We start from the raw sequence: 25,126 nt of genomic DNA, 5'->3' as shown, positions 1-25,126 counted from the left end.
ACTGGGCAGGACATTAAAGACTCATAACCATCCAAGGATCCAGCAGCTCCGAGGAACCTGGAACCTCATTCCTCAATCCGGATTACTCCCCCACATTCCGTCCATTGGGTGACTAAACCTGCAGTGGGCAGAGTGAGGAGGAGTGTTTTGGGCAACTGCGAGAACCACAGACCGGACCAGAACCCGTCGACAGAGCGGACAAGGCACTCCTGCTGGGCCCAAGAGGTAAGCGTTACAGAACGCTAAACCCACGTTACCGCCTTGCCCGAGTGCCATGGCATCAGAGATCGACCAACTAGCTGCCCTGCTGGGCGAGTTGAGGGCCGAAGTGCACGCTGCACGCTCGGAAACCAACGCCATGAGGAAGGAGCTGGTTGTGAACAGGGAAGGAACAGAGGAGTTGGAAAAACCCCACTGCCTGGCGCAGTTGATGGAGCACCAGCAGCAGCGCCTCAGACACAGGTAACCACCCCTGTCACAGTCCCATTGGCTCCACCTGAAAGGTTCACGGGGGACCCTCAAAAGTACAGGGTGTTTATGACCCAGTGTAGGCTCCATTTCTTGTGTCGTCCAGGAGCATTCCCAATGGACCAAACTAAGGTTGCCTTCATCTTGTCCTACATAGGGGGACATGCCGCTAGCTGGTCGGTGCCCTTAGTTGACGGGATGACCCTGTCCTACACAATTTCGTTAATTTCCAACAGGAGATGGACAAGCCGTTTTCTCGCCGTACCCGGGGTCCTGCCTTGGATGGGGAGCTGTTGGCCCTCCGACAGGGGTCCCAGGACTTGTTGGCGTACATCACAACATTTAATCGGCTGGTAGCTGAGACCCGTTGGCCGGAAGAGAAACAAACCACCCTGTTCTATCAGGGTCTGCAAAGCGAACTAAAAGACGTTCTAGCTCAAGTTATGAATCCACCGGATCGCTGTACGGACTACATAGATCTGGTGATACAGGTGGATCCTCGTCTGCCAGAAAGGAAGTCTGACCAATCCCATTTTGAGAATCGCCCCTTGTACCTTCGTCCCCGGGACACACCTCGAACTACCGAAAGCACGCCAGAACCAATGCAATTGGGGAGTATAAGAGGCCCACTAACCAAGGAGGAAAGAGAACGACGCAGGAAACAACAGTTATGTTTGTACTGCGGTAAAGCAGGACATTTCTTGAAGGACTGCCCGAATAAGACACCCCGAAAATCACTGGGAGTCATGGAAACCGCGACAGAGCCGCCAGAGTTACCGGGAAACTACATGGCTCGACAAGAGTAGAGACCGGCTTGTCGGGAAATGAGACGCCAGCGGTCTCGCATTTTACAACACCAGTTATCCCACTATGCCCCCAGCAGCCACAATGGATGCATGCTCTGGAAGCTTACATCGACTGCGGAGCAGTAGGCAATTACATGGACATCACAGTGGCCCTACGGATAGGTGTGTCTATACAGAAACGGGACAGAGTCGATAACATCCTGTCAGTGGATGGAACTCCGTTGTCGTCAGGGCCGGTGACCCAACGTACTGGAAAGGTTGTATTGCTATGCCATGATGGCCATCAGGAACAGATTACCTTCGATCTCATCAATGCTCCCCAGTTCCAATTGATCTTGGGAATGCCCTGGTTGATGTACCATAATCCGGTCATAGATTGGTGTACTCATTCCCTGACATTTTCAACCGCGTGTACTCGTACCTGTTATCCTGCTTCAACCACAGTCCACGAGAACCCTGCACATGTAACAAAGTCACCAGGAACCGTGCTTGGAATCATAGGGCAGCTACCTCCAGAGTATGACGATTTCCAAGACGTCTTTCACAAGGATCAGGCTAACTCCTTGAAACCCCACAGGCCCTACGACTGCCAAATTGATCTAATTCCTGGAGTACAACCTCCATGTAGTCATATCTACGCCCTCACGGAAAAAGAGAACCAACATCTACGTGAATATCTAGATCAATACCTGGCCAACGGATTCATTCAGCCGTCCAAGTCTCCTGTTTCCTCAGCTCTCTTCTTCGTCCTCAAGAAAGAGGGAGACCTCAGAACTTGTATAGACTATGGAGGGCTTAACAAAATTACCATAAAGAATCAATATCCCTTGCCCCTGATTCCTGTACTCTTAGATCAAGTTAAGGGAGCAAGGATCTATACGAAACTGGACCTCCGGGGGCCTACCACCTGGTTCGCGTGAAGGCCAGGGACGAATGGAAGACGGCCTTCCGCACCAAATTTGGGTTGTTCGAGTATAACGTTATGTCCTTCGGACTATGCAACGCGCCAGCTGCATTCCAATACGTTATGACAGATTTGTTAAGGGAATTATTGGATGTCTGCGCGATGGTGTACACAGATGATAACTTGATCTACTCTAAATCTGTCCAAGAACACGTGCACCACGTAAGAGCAGTCTTTGAAAAACTACGTCAGCACCGCTTATTTGCAAAACTTGAGAAATGTGCATTTCATGTCACCACTGTGGAGTTTCTCGGATACATTCTTAGCCCTCAGGGTATCCAGATGGATAATCGCAAGGTGGAAGCAATATTACAATGGCCTTCTCCCACCTCAATCAAGACGGTCCAGAGTTTCCTAGGCTTCGCGAATTTCTATAGAAGGTTCATCGCTGATTTCTCAGAGATCGTCCATCCCATAACATCATTACTCCATAAGAACCACACATTTCAATGGACTGCCGAGCCCGAGAGGGCTTTCCAGCAACTGAAAAAACGGTTCACTACAGCACCTATTCTCAAACACCCAAATCCAGACCTTTCATTCTTGGTGGAAACAGATGCTTCCAACGTGGCTATGGGGCAGTGCTATCCCAGAGGGACCCAAAAACCAATCAATTACACCCGGTAGCCTTTTGGTCTCGAAAGTTCAACCCAGGAGAACTTAATTACGCGGTGACCGACAAAGAACTTCTCGCCATAAAGGCAGCGTTCAAGGAATGGAGGTACCATCTCTTAGGAGCACGACATCCGGTAGCAGTACTTACCGACCACCGCAACTTGCAATTTCTGCGGACGGCCGGAGCCCAAACACCCCGACATTTGCGATGGGCCCAGTTCTTTTCAGAGTATGACTTCACTGTCAGCTATCGCCCCGGGGTAAGAAACGGAAAAGCTGATGCGTTGGCACGAATCGGCTGGAGAACAGAAAAGGACGATGCATATGCAAGCCCTCCTCCACAGCTCATCATTCCGGAAGAAAAGCTGTTAGGAATCACCGGTACTCCTCTGCCTACACTGGAGACCCTACATGAACAGATCAAGGAAGCCATGACCCCAGCACAAGTGCGTACATGGATTTCACAAGGTTCGCAACAAACTCAAGTTAACGAACTCCCATATTACCGAAATCGGCTTTTCTTGCCACACCTGGCAATGCAGGAACAGGTCATGAACACCTACCATGATGCACTTACAGCAGGACACCCTGGTATAGCCAAGACCATGGCAAAAATCCAACGGTATTTCTGGTGGCCTACATGGCGGAAAGATATAGCACAGCATGTGAAATCTTGTGACATCTGTGCCAGAAGCAAAACACCAAGGACCAAGCCACAGGGATTACTCTGTCCCTTGTCAATTCCACCGATCACGTAGCATACAATCTCATTGGACTTCATCACTGAACTACCCCCCTGTGGCGGTTTTAATACCATACTGGTCGTCGTCGTCGATCTCCTAACCAAGATGGCACACTTCATCGCTTTGAAAGGCATACCCAGTGCAGGAACTTTAGCTCAAATCTTTCTCACCAACATTGTTAGACTACATGGCTTCCCTTCGGTAGTTATATCGGATCGAGGGAGCCAGTTTGTGTCCAAATTCTGGAGGGCATGTTGTGCTAAGGCTCAGACCGAGGTCCGCCTGTCTACCAGTGACCATCCACAGACCGATGGGCAGACCGAGAGGACAAATCAATCGCTCGAGCAGTACCTTCGGTGCATGCTTACACAGACATAATTGAATTGGGAGGAACTACTCTGGGCAGCGGAATACACATACAATAACACAATTCATAGTTCCACTGGCATTTCGCCTTTCTTCTTCCTGCATGGGCGAGATCCACCAACATCAGCCTTAGACCCACCAGCACCTTTGGACATGCCAGCAGTGAGAACCCTACACACCAACATTAAGGAAACATTGAAAAGGGCTACCCAAGCCCTGCAGGTAGCAAAAGCCAACCACAAGCGTTTCACAGACAGGAAAAGAACCCCAGAACCTCAGTACCAGGTTGGCGACAAAGTCTGGTTATCCACAAAGCATATTCAGTTGAAAGGACCCAAGAAATGTCACCCCAGATACATTGGGCCATACCCGATAAAGAACATAGTCAACCCTGTGGCCATGGAACTAGAACTCCCACCGGTACTTCGCATGCACCCGGTGTTCCACGTCTTTTTATTGAAGCCTGTACATCCTGGCACTCGTGACACCCTTAAAAGGCCTCCCCCCGTGATAGTACAGGGAGAAGCGGAATACGAAGTCAGAAATATCATGGACTCCAAGATAGTGCAGAAAAAACTCTATTATTTGGTGGACTGGAAAGGGTATGGAGTTTTAGATCGGACCTGGGAACCAGCTGAACACATGCATGCTCCACGTCTCTTGGCTCGATACCACCGTGAACACCCAGAATGTCCAGGTCCATTGGCTCTCCTTGGGGGGCCCTTATGGGGGAGTGCCGTCATGACCCCCAAGACTCCAGTCAGTAGCAGTGGCGGCATCTGGTCTAAGAACATGGCGCAGAAAACTGGCTTTTGCCACTGCTTTAGGAAATGCCCCTTCCAAAATGGCCCCCAGGTTGGGACCGATCAATGTAATCCAACATGGCCCCTAGAGGGCCTACTGTGGAAACATCCATGGTGACCTAGTGGTGCTGGGTGGGCTCAGGGCTATATAAACCCCGCCCTGAGCCACAGCCAGCGCTTAGCGTTCTCCCCGGCTCTGCAGAAGCGTGACGCTGCCTGTCACGGTCTGACTCCACTCTCATCCCGCGGCTCCAGTCATCTGGGTTCCTCGATCCCAGCAACGCAGAAGAAGCAGCAGGTTACTCGGCGGGTCCGTTCGCATCACTGCAAACAGCTGATCTCTCATTGGCATTGCAGAGGGGAACAGCGGTCACTCGTCAGTAATGCAGAAGGCAGGCACCAGCTGATCTTTCCCTCGTCGCCTCGCCCACGTTGCAGCTCATTTCTTCTACTCGTCAGCAGCGCAGAGGGCAGGCACCAGCTGATCTCTCCCTCGTCGGCTTGCCCACGCTGCAGCTCCATTCTTCTGCCTGCAATATAAAGCATACGGGGAAGGGTAGGAGACAGTCATTAACCACCACGCCCCTCCCCATCCAGTGAACTTACCTTGGTCCGCTCCTACTCCCAAAGGGCTCTTCACTACTGCAGGGCTCAGGCGGTCCACCGACCTGCAAGAGAGAAGAAGTATGATACTTAGTTAAGTGACAGACATTTGAAGGCTCCCCAGAACCTAGTTGAGCCACATGGTATATTGAACCCTTCCATTGTAAGATTTAATCAGCACAGAACTGTGCATTGCAGCAAAGGATATATACAAGGCAGTTTGGTGCGTCACAGCAGGCCTGGCCCACCTGGACCCAGTGAAGGAACTGGGCAGGACATTAAAGACTCATAACCATCCAAGGATCCAGCAGCTCCGAGGAACCTGGAACCTCATTCCTCAATCCGGATCACTCCCCCACATTCTGTCCATTGGGTGACTAAACCTGCAGTGGGCAGAGTGAGGAGGAGTGTTTTGGGCAACTGCGAGAACCACAGACCGGACCAGAACCCATCGACAGACTGGACCAGGCACTCCTGCTGGGCCCCAGAGGTAAGCGATACAGCCATTTTAGAATAGCGTCAACCTTATGTACGTCCATTCTGATGCCTTTTGGCAAAGGATGAAACCAAGAAATTCTACTTCGGTGACGTGAAAAAAACATTTCTCCAGCTTTGCATACAAACGATGTTGGCGGAGCTTGGTGAGGACTGAACGAATGTGCCTGATATGATCTTGTTTTGAGACCGAGTAGACCAAAATGTCATATATGTACACTAAGGCGCAAATGTCAATCAGTTCTCTCAAGACATCATTCATGAAATATTGAAACGCTGCGGGAGCATTGCATAAGCCAAAAGGCATGACTTGATATTCAAACAAGCCATATTTGGTACAGAAAGCGGTTTTCCACTCATCTCCGCTTCTGACTCAGACCAGATGGTATGCTCCACGAAGGTCTAATTTGGTATAGATCTGGGCATTTTGACTTGGTCTAGCATTTCTGGGATAAGAGGCAAGGAGTAGCGGTTCTTCACTGTGATCTGGTTTATTGCGCGGTAATCAATACAGGTCTTCAAGTCCCCTTCCTTTTTCAGTACGAAGAACAAAGGACTGGCTGCTGGGGACTTAGATGGGCGGATAAATCTGTTTGCAAGGTACTGGTAAAATAGGATTTCAGGTGAAGGTTTTCTGGTTCGGTGAGAGCGTAGATCCTGCCGCAAGGGATTTGTGCCCCAGGAATGAAGTCAATTTGACAATCATAAGGCCTATGCAGCGGCAATGTGTTAGCCTGGTCTTTTTGGAATACGTCCTGAAAGTCATGATATTCATCTGGCAAAGAATTAGTTACTCCTAGGGTAGAAGCTACAGTATTGGAAGTCTTGGAGATACAGGAGTCGGGTTCCGGTTCGGAGAGTAGCATGCCAGGGAGCAGTTGCCAGAGAAGGTTAATTTCCGTGCCTGCCAGTCAATCAAAGGGTTGTGAGCAACCAACCATGGCATCCCTAGTATCAACCGGAACTGAGGTGCCTTAATAAGATCGAACGAAATACACTTCCGATGTCCATCCTGGCACAGCAAGGTTACTGCAGCTGTGCACTGGGTTACTGGTCCAGAGGCAATTTCTGTCCCATCCACGGTAGTCACCTTGTCCCTAGTAGACTTAGAACACAACGGGAGCCCCATCTCTGCTGCCAACTCTTGATCTATATAGTTTCCAACTGCTCCGCTGTCTATGTACGCTTCTACGGCATGCATCTTTGACGATTGTTGGTGGTTTATTAAGATCACGGGTATCGCAAAGTGTGAGGTCAGTGGCTCTTTCTCATCACTCGACAAACTGACCTCTATGGTTGCCGAGCTTGGTAGTTTTACGATTCCTTAACTTCATCCTTTTCTGTGGCCCCGACTGTCCTCCTTGGGGGTTTTACCGGGCAGTCTTTCAGGAAATGTCCTGGTTTTCCACAATACAAACAAAGTTGCTGTTGTCTTCTTTTATCCCGCTCTTGTTTTGTTAATGGCGGTTGTATCCCTCGGATCTGCATTGGTTCTACGGCGTTATCTGGCACCCGCGTGCGTTGTCTCTAGGCCCAACATAAACTACTTGAGAGTCTGCTTTGGACCTTTCTGCTTTTCGGTCCTGCAACCGATGGTCTAGCTGCACAACCAGATTTATGAATTCGGTACAGTCTCTGGGGGGGGGGGAAATCAACTACCTGGGCCAAGACGTCCTTTAATTCGCCTCGTAAACTCGATGGAATAACGTGGTTCTTTTGTTTTCTGGCCACCTGGCTTCAGCAACCAGTCTATTGAAAGTAGCAATGTATGTTAACAAGTCTTGGTTCCGCTGCCGGAGGGATAAGAGTTTGTTATCCACTGCTTGTTCCTGGGTGTTGCGAGTAAACAGTTTTTCCATTTCTCTCTGGAACCCCCCATAATCCTGTAACAATGGATCATTATGGGTCACCAATGGCACCAACCAATCCGCTGCACTTCCACTCAAGTATGATAGGATGAAAGCTACCCGAGCTTGGTCATTTGGAAATGCAGGAAGGGATATAAGGTGCACACTCTCAGTCCTGAAATATTAGGGATTAAAGGTTATTAGACCAAGGGTTTAAAGGTCTTTTGGGTGCGGGGGAGGAAAAGCAGCTCTAGCACAGGGCTGCATAAATATATAGAAGAGAGAAAAGAGGATCCAAACTGGAACCCTCCCGTCCCCTGCACACCTATAAATTGCGTCAAAAAGACGCCTAAACATTAGTTAAAAAAACTTTTTTGTATTTCAAAATCAAAATATTCAATTAGAAAGCAGATGTAGTCATTAATAATTAAGCAATCAATGGTGTGAATATAAGAACATGCGTAATTTATTCCAAACGCAAATAACAGAGAAAGTTTCATTCATTGTGGACGGCTGACGCGTTTCGAGAAGTAAATTCTCTTCTTCATGAGCCAAAAATCATACAAATGAACTGAAATAAAAAAATGTTGAAAAAGTATGTATAAGAGCAGGGTATTGTAGTTCAAGAGGCATACTACATACTGTGGTACTTTTGCACAATTGCACAATTACATGTGAGCATTGGGCTGGATGTCCCAGATTGCATACCCTCAAGAAAGGACAGAATCCAATTTAGTGCTTATACAGACACTCATTTGATTAGTATCCAAAGCCACAAGCAACCCAGACTCCAGTGGCTCCAATGTATAATAACAGAGTAATCATCAATGCAACGGAGAAAGTATACAGCCCTGTGTCTAAATACAACTACAAAATCCAGATCAGGCAAGCGCTCATCTTATGTGTAAGGATCCTGTGTCCTATTGTGTTGGATGTGCCTATGGGCAAGTATTCTTCAATCAATCATGAAGAAATCAACAAATCAAAAAATGCAACGGGGTCCCAGATGCTGAAAACAACAATACGGGCAGTGAGAGGTGTGCATGGATGCACGGTACTGAAATTAGGTTAACAAAAGCTGCATTGCTTAATTAAGTGTTGGAAAAGGTAAGGACTCACCCTGGCGGGGTGATTTTTCGGACAAGTCCAATGGATTCCGAAGAACCCAGTCCCAGGAATATAATGATGGCACGATCCAGTGCAGGATGCGGCACGCTCTAAGCGTCTGTAAGAAAAGACCAGAGGAGCTTTAGATTAATCATGATGAGTTTTGAAGTAAACCGCAACACTAGCCAGGCATAGTGTGGGAAGTGAGGCAACTTACTATTGAAGCCGCGGTGTGCGGTCGTGAACAGCGTTCATCAGTCTTTGCGAGGCAGATCGCGGCAAAGCGTCTTCCTTCCAGGTCGAAGGTACTCGAGCGTTTGTTAGAGACCGTTGCTAGGCAGGGGACGCTCCAAGTGGAACGAAGGACCCTCCTGCACGGGTTAGACTGTACAAATGAGTGCAGTTGTGTAGAAACAGAAGTCGGACTAGTGAAAGTGTACACAGGCTGGAACAAGCTGCAAATGCCCCTCATTTGGAAATGCCCCAGGGCGACAAAGGAAATGAAGGCGACACTGATTTATGAATGCTGCATATTTCCGTGGGTCACCCGAAAACCTTTCTGGTGGTGCCAGGGGAACTGTTCCAGGCAGCGTGATCTGTACTGGTGTGGGGGTATAAGATGGTGAGATAGGATCAGTGGATTTCCTCCAGGCAGAGGAGTCTGACCTGCCTGTGATTGCAAGAACTGTCTGCCAATTTCGTCGGTGCACTCCTTGGTCACTATTAGGTCTCTTCGGAGTGCATTAGTCTCTTGTCGAGCTGAAAGAACCTCAGCACGAAAGTCCCCCAACAATTGGGCTAATTGGTCGATTTCCGATGTTTCCATGGCGCCCAGGTGGATTATTTATGTGAGGCTTCGCGTTCTGTTATGCTCACCTGGTATCCACGGGGACGCCAGTTGGTCGTTGGTGCCCTTCTCAATGATTCCCTGGTGTGGGTCTCAGTGTCGATGGGACTCCGCCTGGAAATGAAGACCATATTAGGACTGGACGACCAAGGTAAGTTTTCCCCCACCTCCTTTGTGATTTCAGCCCCTCTGGGTTCTCTTCTCACCTGGTTGTCGGAATTGGTGGGCTCTCCATCCTGCTCTCTGTGCAGGGGCGCGTTGTCTTTTGTGGGCGCGTGCGGTCCAGTTACTTCACTGACTGCGGGCCTAGTAATGTCTTTCAGGTAGGTCTTATTGCGATTGATGGCGTTGTTATTCTTGCATGCCTTTTCTCTGTTCTAAAATGTCTCTTTTCATCTCCCTTAGGTGCGCGGAGTGTCCTCTTGGTGAAATGGGTAGGCTGGTTCTCGCCGGTAAACAATGGCGCACAATAGCGCTATGATGCGGTAAGGATGGCGCTTTGCGCAGCACAGCGATGTCTTGTCCTCACGGACCTGTGCTTTTCTCTTTTTCGTAGGTCGCATTGTGTTCCCAGCGCGGATGGAGTTCCGGAGCTGTGCCGGTCGAAAAGCAACCAGCCAGGTAAGTCTCTAAGCGCTTTGTGGATGTAATGTCTGTACTACCTCCTTTAATGATGTCTTTCTCCCTTTCTGAGGTCCGTCGATCCGGGCCGCGAACTCTTCCAACGGAGCTGCCCAGGAGCTGCGAGCAGTGAAGGATGGAGATTGCAGGTAAGATTCTGCTGCTAACGATGTTCTTTGTTTTTTTCTGCAGGTCCGGAATTCGTCAGGCTCGTGAGAAAGCTGGACACGGTGAGCGTCACGGTGCTAGCAGCAAAGTAACGCGACACGTGTTGTCTTGTTCGGGTGTGGTTTAAATAGCCACTGTAAAGTAGTCCAGGTAAAGTAGTCCCTAGGCCACCACACCCTAAACACTAGACCGCATGGCTTGGTTCTAGGAATCAAGCTATGTGGATGCCTCCATGTTGGCTGAAAGCCTAAATAAAGTCGTTCCTCAAGCAGATGTCTTCCATTACTGATGAGCCTGGCGCCAAAGGCGCCAGGACTGGCCCCAAGAGGGCCTGAGAAGTGGATGCCAGGCCTTATTAGCGATCCAAGTTCTGATCCCACCTGGCCAATGGGCTTGCCAGTGGGGATCAGAGCTGAGGGTCGTGACAGAATGCACTGTGTGCCTGATTGGCTGCGTGCCTGCCTGAATGCCCGTAGTCGTGATTGGATGCTTGAGTGTGATTCCCAGCGGAATGAATGGGAGATCAACAGTATATCTGGGGACCTCTCACTGCTAGGAATCGTGTTCAGAAGCTGAAGTCCACTATGACGAGTAACTGAAGCTTAACCTTGAGCCCTGCTGGACGAGAAGAATTGCTGTTGCTCTCCTTCGCAATCTGAAAGCTGCTGTGCCTCAAGGACTGACCCGGAGAGGACCTGGTAAGGCGCCCTCTTCCCAAGCTATGAGGGACCATCGTGCACAGCTGATCTTTGCCTAAGCTCCCTGGTAGACAGACCTTCGACAGGCTGCCGACCCGATACAGGGATTGCGGCAGAATTCCAAGGAGAAGCACCCGGACTGTTGACCACCACTGTCGACGACCGCCGTCGCCGACTGGAGCTGCCATGCTCCCGTTGCCTAAGAACTTCATTGATCCAAGGACGCTCTCGTCTGCATCGTCACCGCTGTATCCTGCCAGAGAAGGCCCGACTGTCGACACGCCGAGGAGCATCCACCGGTGGTTTCCCGCCACCCAAAGACCACAGACACGCCGAAGACTCAACGTCCTTGCTGGGCCACAGTTCTTCAACTCTTTGCGGTCCAGAACAATCGACCTCAAGGTGCCCCGCACACCTCTTCCTTGCAGGACGTTTATGCTTCCCCGTCAACGAGCACCGCTAGGAACGACGCAGCCACTTCACCGTCGTAGCTCGACCTGTTCTCCGTCGGACGTTCGACGACCCATGACTCCTGCCTGAAAGGGAGGACACTCAAGAAGGGCCGCCAATTCCCCGACGTGAAACGCTACAACGCAAGGTACTTTGGGGTTGCAGAACTATTGGAAAGTCTAGTGTGAACAATATATGGACTGGGCTTTTATCTTTCTTCTACAGGTTGCCCAGGTGGGGGGTGGGGGGGATCTCCAAACAAAACTGTGTTTAACAATAGTTACCAGTATTCTGCCTATTGCTCAACCAGCTTGATTTCCTTCCTCTCTCTACAGCTGGTTTCCTCTTTATTTTGATCTGTGTGTCATTCTGATCATATGCACTTTAATGAGATCTAATAATGTTAGTGGTACCACTTTAGAATTGTACATATTTACCAGTGTTGATTTTCGGAGTACAAAGTGAGTTATCATGATCGTGTATATGACCTTGAATATTAATTATATAAAGACTGTTTTTACCGATACAGTGTGTGGACATTCCTTTGTGGGTGCTTGGGGACTACACTGTACTTAAGAACCAGCTCGCATCACCTCCTGAGAAGCTAGGCCTTGATTGCTTGACTACATCTACCAATACTAGAGAATCTAGATTGGCTGCCTCGCAAGTTCCATACATTGGGGGGAGGAGGGATGGCACCCATTACTGCTGCTATAAATGCAGAAAGAAAACTCAAGGTCTGGGAGAGACCCATTGGGAATCCTGACAAACCCAAGGTCTGGGAGAGACCCTTTGTGAATCCTGACAAACCCAAAGACTGGGAGGGACGTACTGTAAATCCTGATTAATGCAAGGGCTGGGAGAAGTCTACAAGAGGCTGTTGCAAGGCAGAGGAACGGCCTGAAGGAGAGAGAACCATGAAGCTTGAAACCTGGAAGAGATATTGAGACAAAAGGTGAAAACAGAGAGACCGAAAGGATTGACCAGAGTGATTAACTACTACAAGAACATTCTCAGAGGAGAACTTCTAGATAATAGAGTTGGACTTTGAAGAACAGGTTTGTGAAGCCTTTACATTGGGCCAAAACCTTGGAACATTTGTTCTACTAGTTTAGGGGAACCAGGGGGTTAAAAGACTTTTGAAGATTAGGCGCTGGAACATTTTGTTTGCCAACTATTTTGAGACTTTACATAGGAGGTTAGAGCGTCTCAAGTAGAGACAAGAACTTGTAAGAATAAGTTAAGAACTTTATGATTTGAACCAGAATCAACTAAACAGTTGAACACCTGGACAAAAACCCCCACTTGTGTAGGTACACCCTGTGTGCCGTTTGCTTTAGGACAGTCCCCATTTGTAGGTCATCCCCTATACCTATAGGTGTTTAAATACAAAAACGAACCATCAAATGTCCACTAATAACCAGCAAGTGGCATGTGTCCTTGCCCGGCCTTACCACCCAAAACACACTGCACGTTGGACTCCACTGTTGTCCAGATATAGCTCCTCCTGATTTAAAGGCTTTGGGGAGTTCAGAGGAGTTTAGCACAATGTCTGGAACTGGTTCTTTCTGGCTCAACCCCGCTGCCAGTAGCTATACTCTAATAGGGCCATTTCTCTTGGCTGATGGGGTTCAGTCACTGGCTGCTGGGGTCTTGCCCATGATCACAGAGACTGTCTAATGCTGGACCCTGCTCCATAACATGATCACAGAGACTGTATGATGCTGGACCTTGCACCATAACATGATCACGGAGACTGTATGATGCTGGACCTTGCACCATAACATGATCACAGAGACTGTATGATGCTGAACCTTGCACCATAACATGAACATGATCACAGAGACTGTATAATGCTGGACCCTGCTCCATAACATGATCACAGAGACTGTATGATGATGGACCTTGCTCCATAACATGATCACGGAGACTGTATGATGCTGTCTCTTGCTCCATAACATGATCACGGAGACTGTATAATGCTGGACCTTGCTCCATAACATGATCACAGAGACTGTATGATGCTGGACCTTGCACCATAACATGATCACAGAGACTGTATGATGTTAGACCTTGCACCATAACATGATCACTGAGACTGTATGATGCTGGACCTTGCACCATAACATGATCACAGAGACTGTATGATGTTAGACCTTGCACCATAACATGATCACCGAGACTGTATGATGCTGGACCTTGCACCATAACATGATCACAGAGACTGTATAATGCTGGACCTTGCTCCATAACATGATCACAGAGACTGTATGATGATGGACCTTGCACCATAACATGATCACTGAGACTGTATGATGCTGGACCTTGCACCATAACATGATCACGGAGACTGTATGATGCTGGACCTTGCACCATAACATGATCACAGAGACTGTATGATGCTGAACCTTGCACGATAACATGAACATGATCACGGAGAATGTATGATGCTGGACAGATCTACCCATTTTAAAAAGACTCACCTTAGATCCTAGCGGTCTCAATAATGCTGTAGAAGCTAGTAGGGGTTGCCAGAATATCATGAAGGTTTGGGAGCGAAATCCTATGCTACAGGTGTTTGGAGGAGGGTGAACTCGGTCTGGAGATGGGGTATTGCCAAGCATCACACAGAACATGGGTAATGCCATGGACCCCACACAGTAATGAAGATGAAAAGGAGGGTGAGGAAGGGATTGGAATAAAGATGTGAAGATGTCAAGCATCAAACAGTGAAAATGAGCTGCCTCTGGGAACTAGGAGCTATTACACAGCTTCCCACTAATCCAACTTCCACATGAGATACACATTATGTGTCCACTATATATGACCTATTCTGCTTAAAGTGACTTCTAGCTGTTTACTAATACACCTCTACCCAAATTTCCCAACACACATAATAAATGTCACCGAGGTAGGGTTGTGTGGTACAAGTTCCTTTAACGTTGATTTTCTGAGATTCAAAACGTTTTTTTTTGGCGCAATTAAACCATAACGTCCCTTTAATGTTTTCTTCACTGAATAAATCATGCACAGTGTTAATTGATTGATTAATTATTTGTATAGCGCCTAAACACAATGTTTTTCAAAGCGCTTCAAAGAGGGAGGGAACATGGGGGAGTACAATTACATTCTTATAGGTCCTTGAAACAATTCAGAATGTGAAATAACTTTCATAATCAGCCAGGCGACATTTCAGATAGTGCAAGTGCAAGGAACAATTATGAAGGAGAAGGGAAAGAATGAGACAAGACAGGCAGTAACATTACTATGCCTGACGACAATGGATGTAGTGCATGAGTATAACGAGAGGAGGGGGGAGAGGGGTATGAGACAAGACAAGCAGTAAAATTACTATGCCTGACGACAATCGATGTAGTGCATGAATAGAACGAGAGGAGGGGGGAGGGTATGAGACAAGACAAGCAGTAAAATTACTATGCCTGACGACAATCGATGTAGTGCATGAATAGAACGAGAGGGGGGAGGGTATGAGACAAGACAAGCAGTAACATTACTATGCCTGACGACAATCGATGTAGTGCATGAATATAACGAGAGGAGGGGGGAGGATATGAGACAAGACAAGCAGTAACATTACTATGCCTGACGACCATTGATGTAGTGCATGAGTATAACGAGAGGAGAGTATGAGACAAGACAAGCAGTAACATTACTATGCCTGACGACAATGGATGTAGTGCATGAGTATAACGAGAGGAGGGGGAGGGGGGTATGAGACAAGACAAGCAGTAACATTACTGTGCCTGACGACAATGGATGTAGTGCATGAGTATAACGAGAGGAGGGGGAGGGGGGTATGAGACAAGACAAGCAGTAACATTACTATGCCTGACGACAATGGATGTAGTGCATGAGTATAACGAGAGGAGGGGGGAGGGTATGGGACAAGACAAGCAGTAACATTGCTATGCCTGACGACAATGGATGTAGTGCATGAGCATAACGAGAGGAGGGGGACGGGGGGGTATGAGACAAGACAAGCAGTAACATTACTATGCCTGACGACAATGGATGTAGTGCATGAGCATAACGAGAGGAGGGGGACGGGGGGGTATGAGACAAGACAAGCAGTAACATTACTATGCCTGACGACAATGGATGTAGTGCATGAGCATAACGAGAGGAGGGGGACGGGGGGGTATGAGACAAGACAAGCAGTAACATTACTATGCCTGACGACAATGGATGTAGTGCACGAGTATAACGAGAGGAGGGGGAGGGGGGTATGAGACAAGACAAGCAGTAACATTACTATGCCTGACGACCATTGATGTAGTGCATGAGTATAACGAGAGGAGAGTATGAGACAAGACAAGCAGTAACATTACTATGCCTGACGACAATGGATGTAGTGCATGAGTATAACGAGAGGAGGGGGAGGGGGGTATGAGACAAGACAAGCAGTAACATTACTGTGCCTGACGACAATGGATGTAGTGCATGAGTATAACGAGAGGAGGGGGAGGGGGGTATGAGACAAGACAAGCAGTAACATTACTATGCCTGACGACAATGGATGTAGTGCATGAGTATAACGAGAGGAGGGGGGAGGGTATGGGACAAGACAAGCAGTAACATTGCTATGCCTGACGACAATGGATGTAGTGCATGAGCATAACGAGAGGAGGGGGACGGGGGGGTATGAGACAAGACAAGCAGTAACATTACTATGCCTGACGACAATGGATGTAGTGCATGAGCATAACGAGAGGAGGGGGACGGGGGGTATGAGACAAGACAAGCAGTAACATTACTATGCCTGACGACAATCGATGTAGTGCATGAGTATAACGAGAGGAGGGGGAGGGTGGTATGAGACAAGACAAGCAGTAACATTACTATGCCTGACGACAATGGATGTAGTGCATGAGTATAACGAGAGGAGGGGGGAGGGTATGAGACAAGACAAGCAGTAACATTACTATGCCTGACGACAATCGATGTAGTGCATGAGTATAACGAGAGGAGGGGGAGGGTGGTATGAGACAAGACAAGCAGTAACATTACTATGCCTGACGACAATGGATGTAGTGCACGAGTATAACGAGAGGAGGGGGAGGGGGGTATGAGACAAGACAAGCAGTAACATTACTATGCCTGACGACACTTGATGTAGTGCTTGAGTATAACGAGAGGAGGGGGAGAGGGGTATGAGACAAGACAAGCAGTACCATTGCTATGACTGACGACAATCGATGTAGTGCATGAGTATAACGAGAGGGGGAGGGGGGTATGAGACAAGACAGGCAGTAACATTACTATGCCTGACGACAATTGATGTAGTGCACGAGTATAATGAGAGGAGGGGGAGGGGGGTATGAGACAAGACAAGCAGTAACATTGCTATGCCTGGCACCAATTGATGTAGTGCATGAGTATAACGAGAGGAGGGGGAGGGGTGGTATGAGACAAGACAGGCAGTAACATTACTATGCCTGACGACAATCGATGTAGTGCATGAGTATAACGAGAGGAGGGGGAGGGGGGCATGAGACAAGACAAGCAGTAACATTACTATGCCTGGCGACAATCAATGTAGTGCATGAGTATAACGAGAGGAGGGGGAGGGTACGAAGGGGGTATGACGTGAGGAGGAAAGGAGAGGAACAAAACAAGCAACTATCATAGTAGGTCAAAGGGCGATTCAGAATAGTGCTGGGGGGGTGGGAGGAGAAGACAAGCTGGGAAGGGGGAGGCAGACAAGCTGATATCAAAGGTCATGGGACAGATGATAAGAGTAAGTGCTAATGGACATAAAAGGGAGGGGGGAGGAGGGGAGGGCAAGGTGGATGTGAAAGACAGGCGGCTACGACTACTATACACATTTATTAATGTGACAAACTGGAGAAGATATAAGAAGTAAGTGAAGCAAGTAAGATAAGGCGGTAAGAGCAGCAGAGAAACATTATCCAAGTGTTGTGCAAATGTTTAGAGAAGGGGAAATGGTCAGAGGTAAGTGCGAGTAGTTAGTAAAACTCTCTCAGAAAATATAATAATGATTTGTTGCCATGAGTCAAAAGTGAGACATAATTACAATGCAAGCATAGAAAGGAACATATCAGTGCACACATGCATGTGTATGTAGTTAGTGCAGCTGTCAAACGGGATAAAATAAAACTAATATAGAGCTGGAGACCATGTGGTTTGAAAAGAAGTCGCCAAGAGAGAGAACAGCAAAAAGAAAACCATAAAACAGTTTTTAATAAATACCAACATTACTTAAGACCTACCAATGGTTGTAAATAAACCCTTCCTAAATGCGCCACTAGGTGCCAGTGTTGGCCAGGGAATGGGAGACTTGCAGTTACCGAGAAAGCAATAGTAGCGAGAAAGAGACCTACCAATGGATGTAAATAACCCCTTCCTAAATGTGCCACTAGGGGCCAGTGTTGGCTCGGGAATGTGAGACTAGCAGTTACCGAGAAAGAAATAATAGCGAGAAAGAGACCTACCAATGGATGTAAATAACCCTTCCTAAATGCGCCACTAGGGGCCAGTGTTGGCTCGGGAATGGGGAGACTTGCAGTTACCGAGAAAGAAATAGTAGCGAGAAAGAGACCTACCAAGGGATGTAAATAAACCCTTCCTAAATGTGCCACTAGGGGCAGTGTTGGCTCGGGAATGGGAGACTAGCAGTTACCGAGAAAGATGGTGATTCAGAACCAAGTAAAGCGGCTTTCCTGCCATAGAGATGAGCCGTAAAATATAAGTGAAACTCCAAAGGGCAGGAAATACCACTGAAGAAATGACTCCACACCAAGCGCCTATAGCAGGACAGTATATAATAACTATTGCACATAAAACTGATATTGAAAAGCCCTTCTTGTGCGGAAGCGGGTGACGTGTGAGCAAAGTTGCTACAGTTTTGCAATATAAATGTGAGAGCCGCATATATGGGGGTGTAGATAGGCTGGCGGGGGGGGGAGTAGTGGGGGTGGTCTAAATAAATTAATTAACAGGAGACCCCACTGTCCCTCCCAGCCCCCTCTACTCCAGTGTAGACGCCAAATTACATCTGCAAAACCCCAGACACCGCTCAAACGAGGCTCCCGCCGAAACCCTTAACCCCGCCCCCTCGCACAACAAACAAATATATATATAACCTGGATCAGGATAACAGTGCCACCCCTCCCTTTCAGATACAGGACAGTAACCCCCAGCCCCCAAAACAGAGAACAGTTCCCGCCCCCGTCCCTCATTTCTCTCCCACACTTCTTAAACATCCCAGGACAGCACCCGAAAGAAGTAATTGCCCCATTCCCCCCTTTGCAAGAACTTCAGTCCTGTCTGCGCCCCCCTGCAGAAGTAAACTGACAGCTGAGCCCCCCTACAACGGACACTGCAAGGACGAGCAGTGCCCCCCCAATAAGGACGAGCCACTGCCCCCACAGCTCCCCCTTACCTTTATATACCGCTGGCCAGGGCCCGAATCCCCCCCACAGACACAGCCCCCCAGTGCCCCACCCTCACAGACACAGTGTCCCTCGCACCTGCAGCCCCCACCAGTGCCCCCCACAGACACAGCCCCCTTACCTGCAGCCCCCCCACAGACACAGCCCCCCCAGTGCCCCGCCCTCACAGTCACAGCCCCCCTTACCTGCAGTTCCCCCTCACAGACACAGCGCCCCCTTTAGCTGCACCCCCCAGACATAACGCACCCTTTGACCTGCAGCCCCCCCCTTCGCTGACCTCTCAGGCACAGCACCCCCTTACCTGCAGCCCCCCCCCTCAGAGACACAGCCCCCCCCTCTTACCTGCTGCCGGGCTCCGCTGCTCTCAGTCCCCTCCTGCCCCCGGGAGGATCCGCAGCCCCCCTCGGGGCTCCGTGTTCTGAAGTAGGGCCGCAGGGTGCGGGGGAAGGGGGCCCCGGGGAAGGTGAAGAGCAGAGCCCGGTCCTGAGCATCGTAGACCGAGAGCCTGCCCGCCTCATAGTCCAGGAAGAAGCCCAGGACCCCGGGGGGAGCGTGGGGGGTCAGGGGGGTGCGAGGGGAGGTGAGAGCCTTGTATTGACCACCCCGGAGCCGCACTGTCCAGAATCCTCGCGCAGGTGATGCTGGGATCTTCTCCTTCCTGGGCACAGACTCATCACACACACCCAGGGTCCAGCGCGTGCAGCACCCCACCTCCACCTCCCAGTAATGCCTCCCGGAGCTCAGCCGCTCCCTCCCCAGGACACAGGGGTATATAGTGAATCTCTGGGGGGTGTCGGGCAGGTTCTGGGCTCGGGGTCCGCGTCTCACGCTTCTCCCGTCCGCGGACACGATGAGCCGGGGATGAGCGGTGCCAGAATCCAGAGTCACCACACCTGCAAGAGAGAAGCCCGGCTCAGAAACCAGCCAATCACAGCGCTCAGACAGCCTGTCAATCACACCAACAGCGAGAGCTCAGCCAATCACAGCCTCCTGACACCAGACACCTGCAGACCACGCCCACAGCCCAGGGGAATGCGGCTGTTCCTCCATTCTTCAATGAAACCCCAAGGGACCCCCAAATTCCAGAGAGAACCGGGAGAGCTCTCCCCCCATCCCCAGAGACGAGACAGAAGAGAAGATGAGAGGAGAGTGGGAGGGAGATGGACACAGAAGAGAGGAGACAGTGAGAAGAGAGAGGGAGACGAGACAGCAGAGAAGAGAAGCTGAGAGGAGGGTGGGAGGGAGAGGGACACAGAAGAGAGGCAGGCAGAGAGGAGGGAGCGGCGGGTACAAGAGATCTGCAGAGAAGAGAGGGAAAGACGAGACAGCAGAGAAGAGAGTGGGAGGGAGAGGGACACAGAAGAGAGGCAGGCAGAGAGGAGACAGGCGGGTACAAGAGATCTGCAGAGAAGTGAGGGAGAGACGAGACAGCAGAAAAGCAGAGAGAAGGGTGGCAGGGAGAGGGACACAGAAGAGAGGCAGGCAGAGAGGAGAGAGAGGCGGGTACAAGAGATCTGCAGTGAAGAGAGGGAGAGACGAGACAGCAGAAAAGCAGAGAGGAGGGTGGGAGGGAGAGGGACACAGAAGAGAGGCAGGCAGAGAGGAGGGAGCGGCGGGTACAAGAGATCTGCAGAGAAGAGAGGGAAAGACGAGACAGCAGAGAAGAGAGTGGGAGGGAGAGGGACACAGAAGAGAGGCAGGCAGAGAGGAGACAGGCGGGTACAAGAGATCTGCAGAGAAGTGAGGGAGAGACGAGACAGCAGAAAAGCAGAGAGAAGGGTGGCAGGGAGAGGGACACAGAAGAGAGGCAGGCAGAGAGGAGAGAGAGGCGGGTACAAGAGATCTGCAGTGAAGAGAGGGAGAGACGAGACAGCAGAGACGCCGAGAGGAGAGTGGGATGGAGCCTTGGGATAGCGATACAGAAGAGAGGTGGGCAGAGAGGAGACAGTGAGGCGGGTGCAAGAGATCTGCAGACAAAAGAGGGAGAGACCAAACAGCAGAGACGAGACACTGACAGAACGGAGAGACAGACAGTAGAGAGACTCACAAAGGTAGACTGGAAACACGCAAGAGAGGAGACCGACTGTGAATGTCGGATAGAAATAGAGACATATTGCAGATTAAAGACAGAAAAGAGAGAGCAATAACGACAAAGAGACACGAGAGGGAACCGCCGGAGATGCAGAGAGAGCGGAACATGGAGGAAAGGATGAGTGGGAGAGAGACACGTGAAGAGGGAGAGAGCAACATGGACATGATGAGAAGCAGAGAGAGGAAGAGAGGAGAGACGGTGAACGGGAGACAGAGGTGGTGGAACAGAGAGAGACACTTATAACCTCTCTCATATTATTTAGACCCCCCTCCCCACACCCCCCAGGCAGCCTCGTGATACAACAGAGTGAACTCCTGGGAAATCCCCCATCCCCCAACCCCCCCTTCTCTTCCGACATCTTTACACACCTCACTCCCGGCCAGAGAGTGCCCTGCAGCTCTGCCGAGTAAAGGAAGTGAAGGGGTGAAGAGACAGCAGAGACAGACAGAGATCAGAGACAGCGACAGGTATAGACTGGGAGAAAAAGACAGAGTGGGACAGGCAGAGATGAAAGAGAGATCAGAAGGGAGGGGAGAGACCAAGCAGAGATGCGAGAGAAAAGCAATAGGAAGGAGAGAGACAGACTAGCACAGAGAAGCAACAGGAAAGAGAGAGACAGGCTAACCGAGGGAAACAACAGGAAAGAGACAGACTAACACAGAGAAACAGGAAAGAGACAGACTAACACAGAGAAGCAACAGGAAAGAAAGAGACAGACTAACACAGAGAAACAGGAAAGAGACAGACTAACACAGACACACAACAGTAAAAATGGAGACAACGAACCCAGAGAAACAACAGGAAAGAGAAACAGACAAACACAGTGAAACAAAAGGAAAGAGACAGACTAACACAGAAACCAGAGGAAAGAGAGACAGGCTAACAGAGAAACAACAGGAAAGAGAGAGACAGACTAACACAGAGAAACAACAGGAAATAAAGAGACAGACTAACACAGAGAAACAGGAAAGAGAGACAGGCTAACAGAGAAACAACATGAAAGAGACAGATAGACTCAACACAGAGAAACAACAGGAAAGCTAGAGACTAGAGGAGAGAGAGTGAGGGCGATAAGCAGAGTGGAGAGGACGACGAGGCACAGTCGAGCGAGGGGAAAAGAGACATAGAAAGAAGAGGAGACAAGCAAGAAAGACAGAGAGACAAACTAACACAAAGAGGAGAAACGGGAAAATAATGAAATAGCAAAGAAAGAGACATGTAGTGACAGGAGACCACAAGAGAAAAGGGCGGGAAACTAACAGAGGAGGCCAGAGAAATACAGGCAAAGAGAAAGAGGCGACAAGAAAACAGCGACAGAGGGAGACCGGGTGAGTGACAGAGGAGCATGGACAGAAACTTAACCAGGAAGACACAAATGGAAAGATAGAGACAGCCATACAGGAGAGAGAGATAGACAGACAGACTGAGACAGACTGAGACAGAGGAGGGAATACAGGCCTGCAAAGGGGAGAGACAGTAGGAAAAGACAGAGGAGGGCGGAAGAACAGAGAACATGGACTCAAGAGAAGCAGAGAGAGAAAAGATGGAGTAAAGGTGAGTGGGAGAGGAAGACATAGGGGCAGGGGAGTATCCAGCATTGCAAGAGCGGGGGGGGATGGGTGGGAGAGCCTGAAAAACGTCCTGCTACCTTTCCCCCAAATGCAGTGCACACAAGTCCATATGGTCTCACTCCCACCCACAAACCACCCACCACGGCCCCAATCTACATTTTTGGTAACATTAGTGGTAGATGGCATTTTACCACATAACAAATAATAAATAAAACTGCAGAATCATTACAGATGCAGGAAACTCATCTGTTAGAGCTCTGTCCAGGCGCTCTGGGGCAAAGTACATGCAAACCTCCTAATGTGCATATGGACTGCACCGACAGGAGTGACTTCCCAGAAAAGCACATCGCAAGCAGCATCGGCAGTCTCTGATACCTGGAGGCCCCATGGAAGTGACTTTAGAATAAGTTGCCATAAGTAAGCCAAGTGGCAAATAACTTTGTGGTGCAAAATACCTAAATTGCACGATTGTTATTTATGCAGCAACTCTATAGTCAGGCTTTTTTTTTTAAATAACAGCATGATATATTAACATAAGCTCTGAAGTGGATCACAGGGCTGCAGATAAGACACAGGTGATTAAATGATCTGCCCAGGATCACACACTTTGGTTAAATGGTGAAACCGGGATCTGGATAATTTAAGCAACTCAGCACATCTTCCCAGTTTTAGTTGATATAGATATTTATTAAGGTTTCCCTTTGCATTTCATGTGCTTAAACAATACTTTTTTTTAAAGCAATGCCTTGGAAGCAAAGCACATCACATACGAAACTACCCTTTCATAATTAACTTTACACTATATACATCATTATAGAAATATGTTGGCTTTAGTTTTATTCTCCCCATCCTGCATGCAAAGTCACCATAGCATCATGCAGATTAATGTTAGCCTAAGAAATCCCCCTTGGGTAAAGCCATAGTCATGATTTCATAAAGCCTGCAGCATTATGCACCCTTCTCACTGCTGATCATTCCCTTCCATGCACATTTCTAAAAGAACAAAAGACCCTGCTATTAGTCCACCCTCCCTCCATCAGTGCCTAATGGCTCACATTGAAATGCTCTGTTGACACAGAGCAACTTGGGAGCCCCTCTGCTGCTACCCGGAGCTCGTTGGGACATTGTCCTGGCAGGGGGAAGGGTAAGGTGTCCTGATGCCAGGACAATGTGTGCTGAGCAGGAATTGCTCAGCACACATTGTCCTCCCAGCGGGACACCTTTCCGTGGGGCACCCTGATTGAGGTGCCGAACGGGAGTGGTGTCCCAGTGACAAACGTCCCGGTCAGCTTCTCAAAAGAGCCTGTGGGGGGGGGGGCAGCTTGCCCCCCCCACCCCCTCACTCGGTACACCACTGCAGAGGGGGCAGAGAATGGGGAGAATGAAAGGGAGATAGAGAGATAATAGGAAAAGACAGAGAAAAAGACACGCAGAGAGGAAATAGAGGGGCCGGTGACCAATAGGCAGACAGAAAGGGAGATAGAAATCACAGCACAGGGAGAGAGGGAGAGAGGCAGGGAGGAGAGAGGGTAGGAGACAGAAAACTAAAGAGGAGGGAGAGAAATAAAGAACTAAAGGCAGGGGTGTCCATGAATCGGCCCGCGCCTTGCCCCCCCCCCCCTCACCCCCACCTTCCAACAGGCGCTTCTCTCGTGTTTTTAATGAAAATGCTGGATAGTACTTGAGATTCCATATGTGAGGGATTGGATGAAAGTATGAAATAAACCCAGAGGGACAGCGAGAGAAACACAGCAAGAAAGAAAGACAGGCAGAGAGAAACACAGCAAGAAAGAAAGACAGACAGAGAGAAACACAGCAAGAAAAAAAGACAGGCAGGCAGGCAGAGAAACACAGCAAGAAAGAGGCAGGCAGAGAGAAACACAGCAAGAAAGAGGCAGGCAGAGAGAAACACAGCAAGAAAGAAAGACAGACAGAGAGAAACAGCAAAAAAAAACCTGGTAGGCAGAATGAAACACAGCAAGAAAGAAAGACAGACAGAGAAACACAGCGAAAAGAAAGATAAGCAGGCAGAGAAAAAGCATGAAATAAAGAGAGCAACAGGCAAGGAGGAGCTATAGAGACAAGAAGGGTGAGAGAAAGACGAACACGGGCAGAAAGACAAGCAGATTGAGATGTAAAGGGTTGAGACAGGAGAAGATAGAAAGAAAACATAGCAAGAAAGAAAAGCAGAGACAAAGGAGAGGGGGAGAAAACTGGGCAGAGAAGAGAGAAGGAACAAGTTACTTACCTGTAACTGTTCTCCAGCGCATGGGTCTGGCATGGATTCACATGCTCATGAATATTCCCCGTCGTCAGGCTGGGAGTCCTCAGTAAAGAAAAAATCAGTTTCAGTTTCGTTTCAGAACTGTCTTTCTCCTAATAACCAATCACTGGTCTCTGGGTCATACTGCCCCCAGCCAATGACTGCC

General features: G+C 49.1%; 1 protein-coding gene across 1 annotated transcript in view; it reads right to left on the bottom strand.

Moving 5' to 3' along the window:
- Positions 1–25,126, bottom strand: part of LOC138520547 (E3 ubiquitin-protein ligase TRIM39-like) — a 127,801-nt gene that overhangs the window by 40,322 nt on the left and 62,353 nt on the right. The window contains exon 8 of the mRNA XM_069632890.1: positions 19,377–20,005. Within this exon, the coding sequence (XP_069488991.1) occupies positions 19,377–20,005 (629 nt within the window). The remainder of the gene's footprint in view (positions 1–19,376; positions 20,006–25,126) is intronic.

This window comes from Ambystoma mexicanum, chromosome 13 (assembly GCF_040938575.1).
Source record: "Ambystoma mexicanum isolate Mex_15411 chromosome 13, UKY_AmexF1_1, whole genome shotgun sequence".
Taxonomy (NCBI): domain Eukaryota; kingdom Metazoa; phylum Chordata; class Amphibia; order Caudata; family Ambystomatidae; genus Ambystoma; species Ambystoma mexicanum.
The sequence above is the reverse complement of the archived record's forward strand: the minus strand, read 5'-3'. Positions and strand labels throughout refer to the sequence as shown.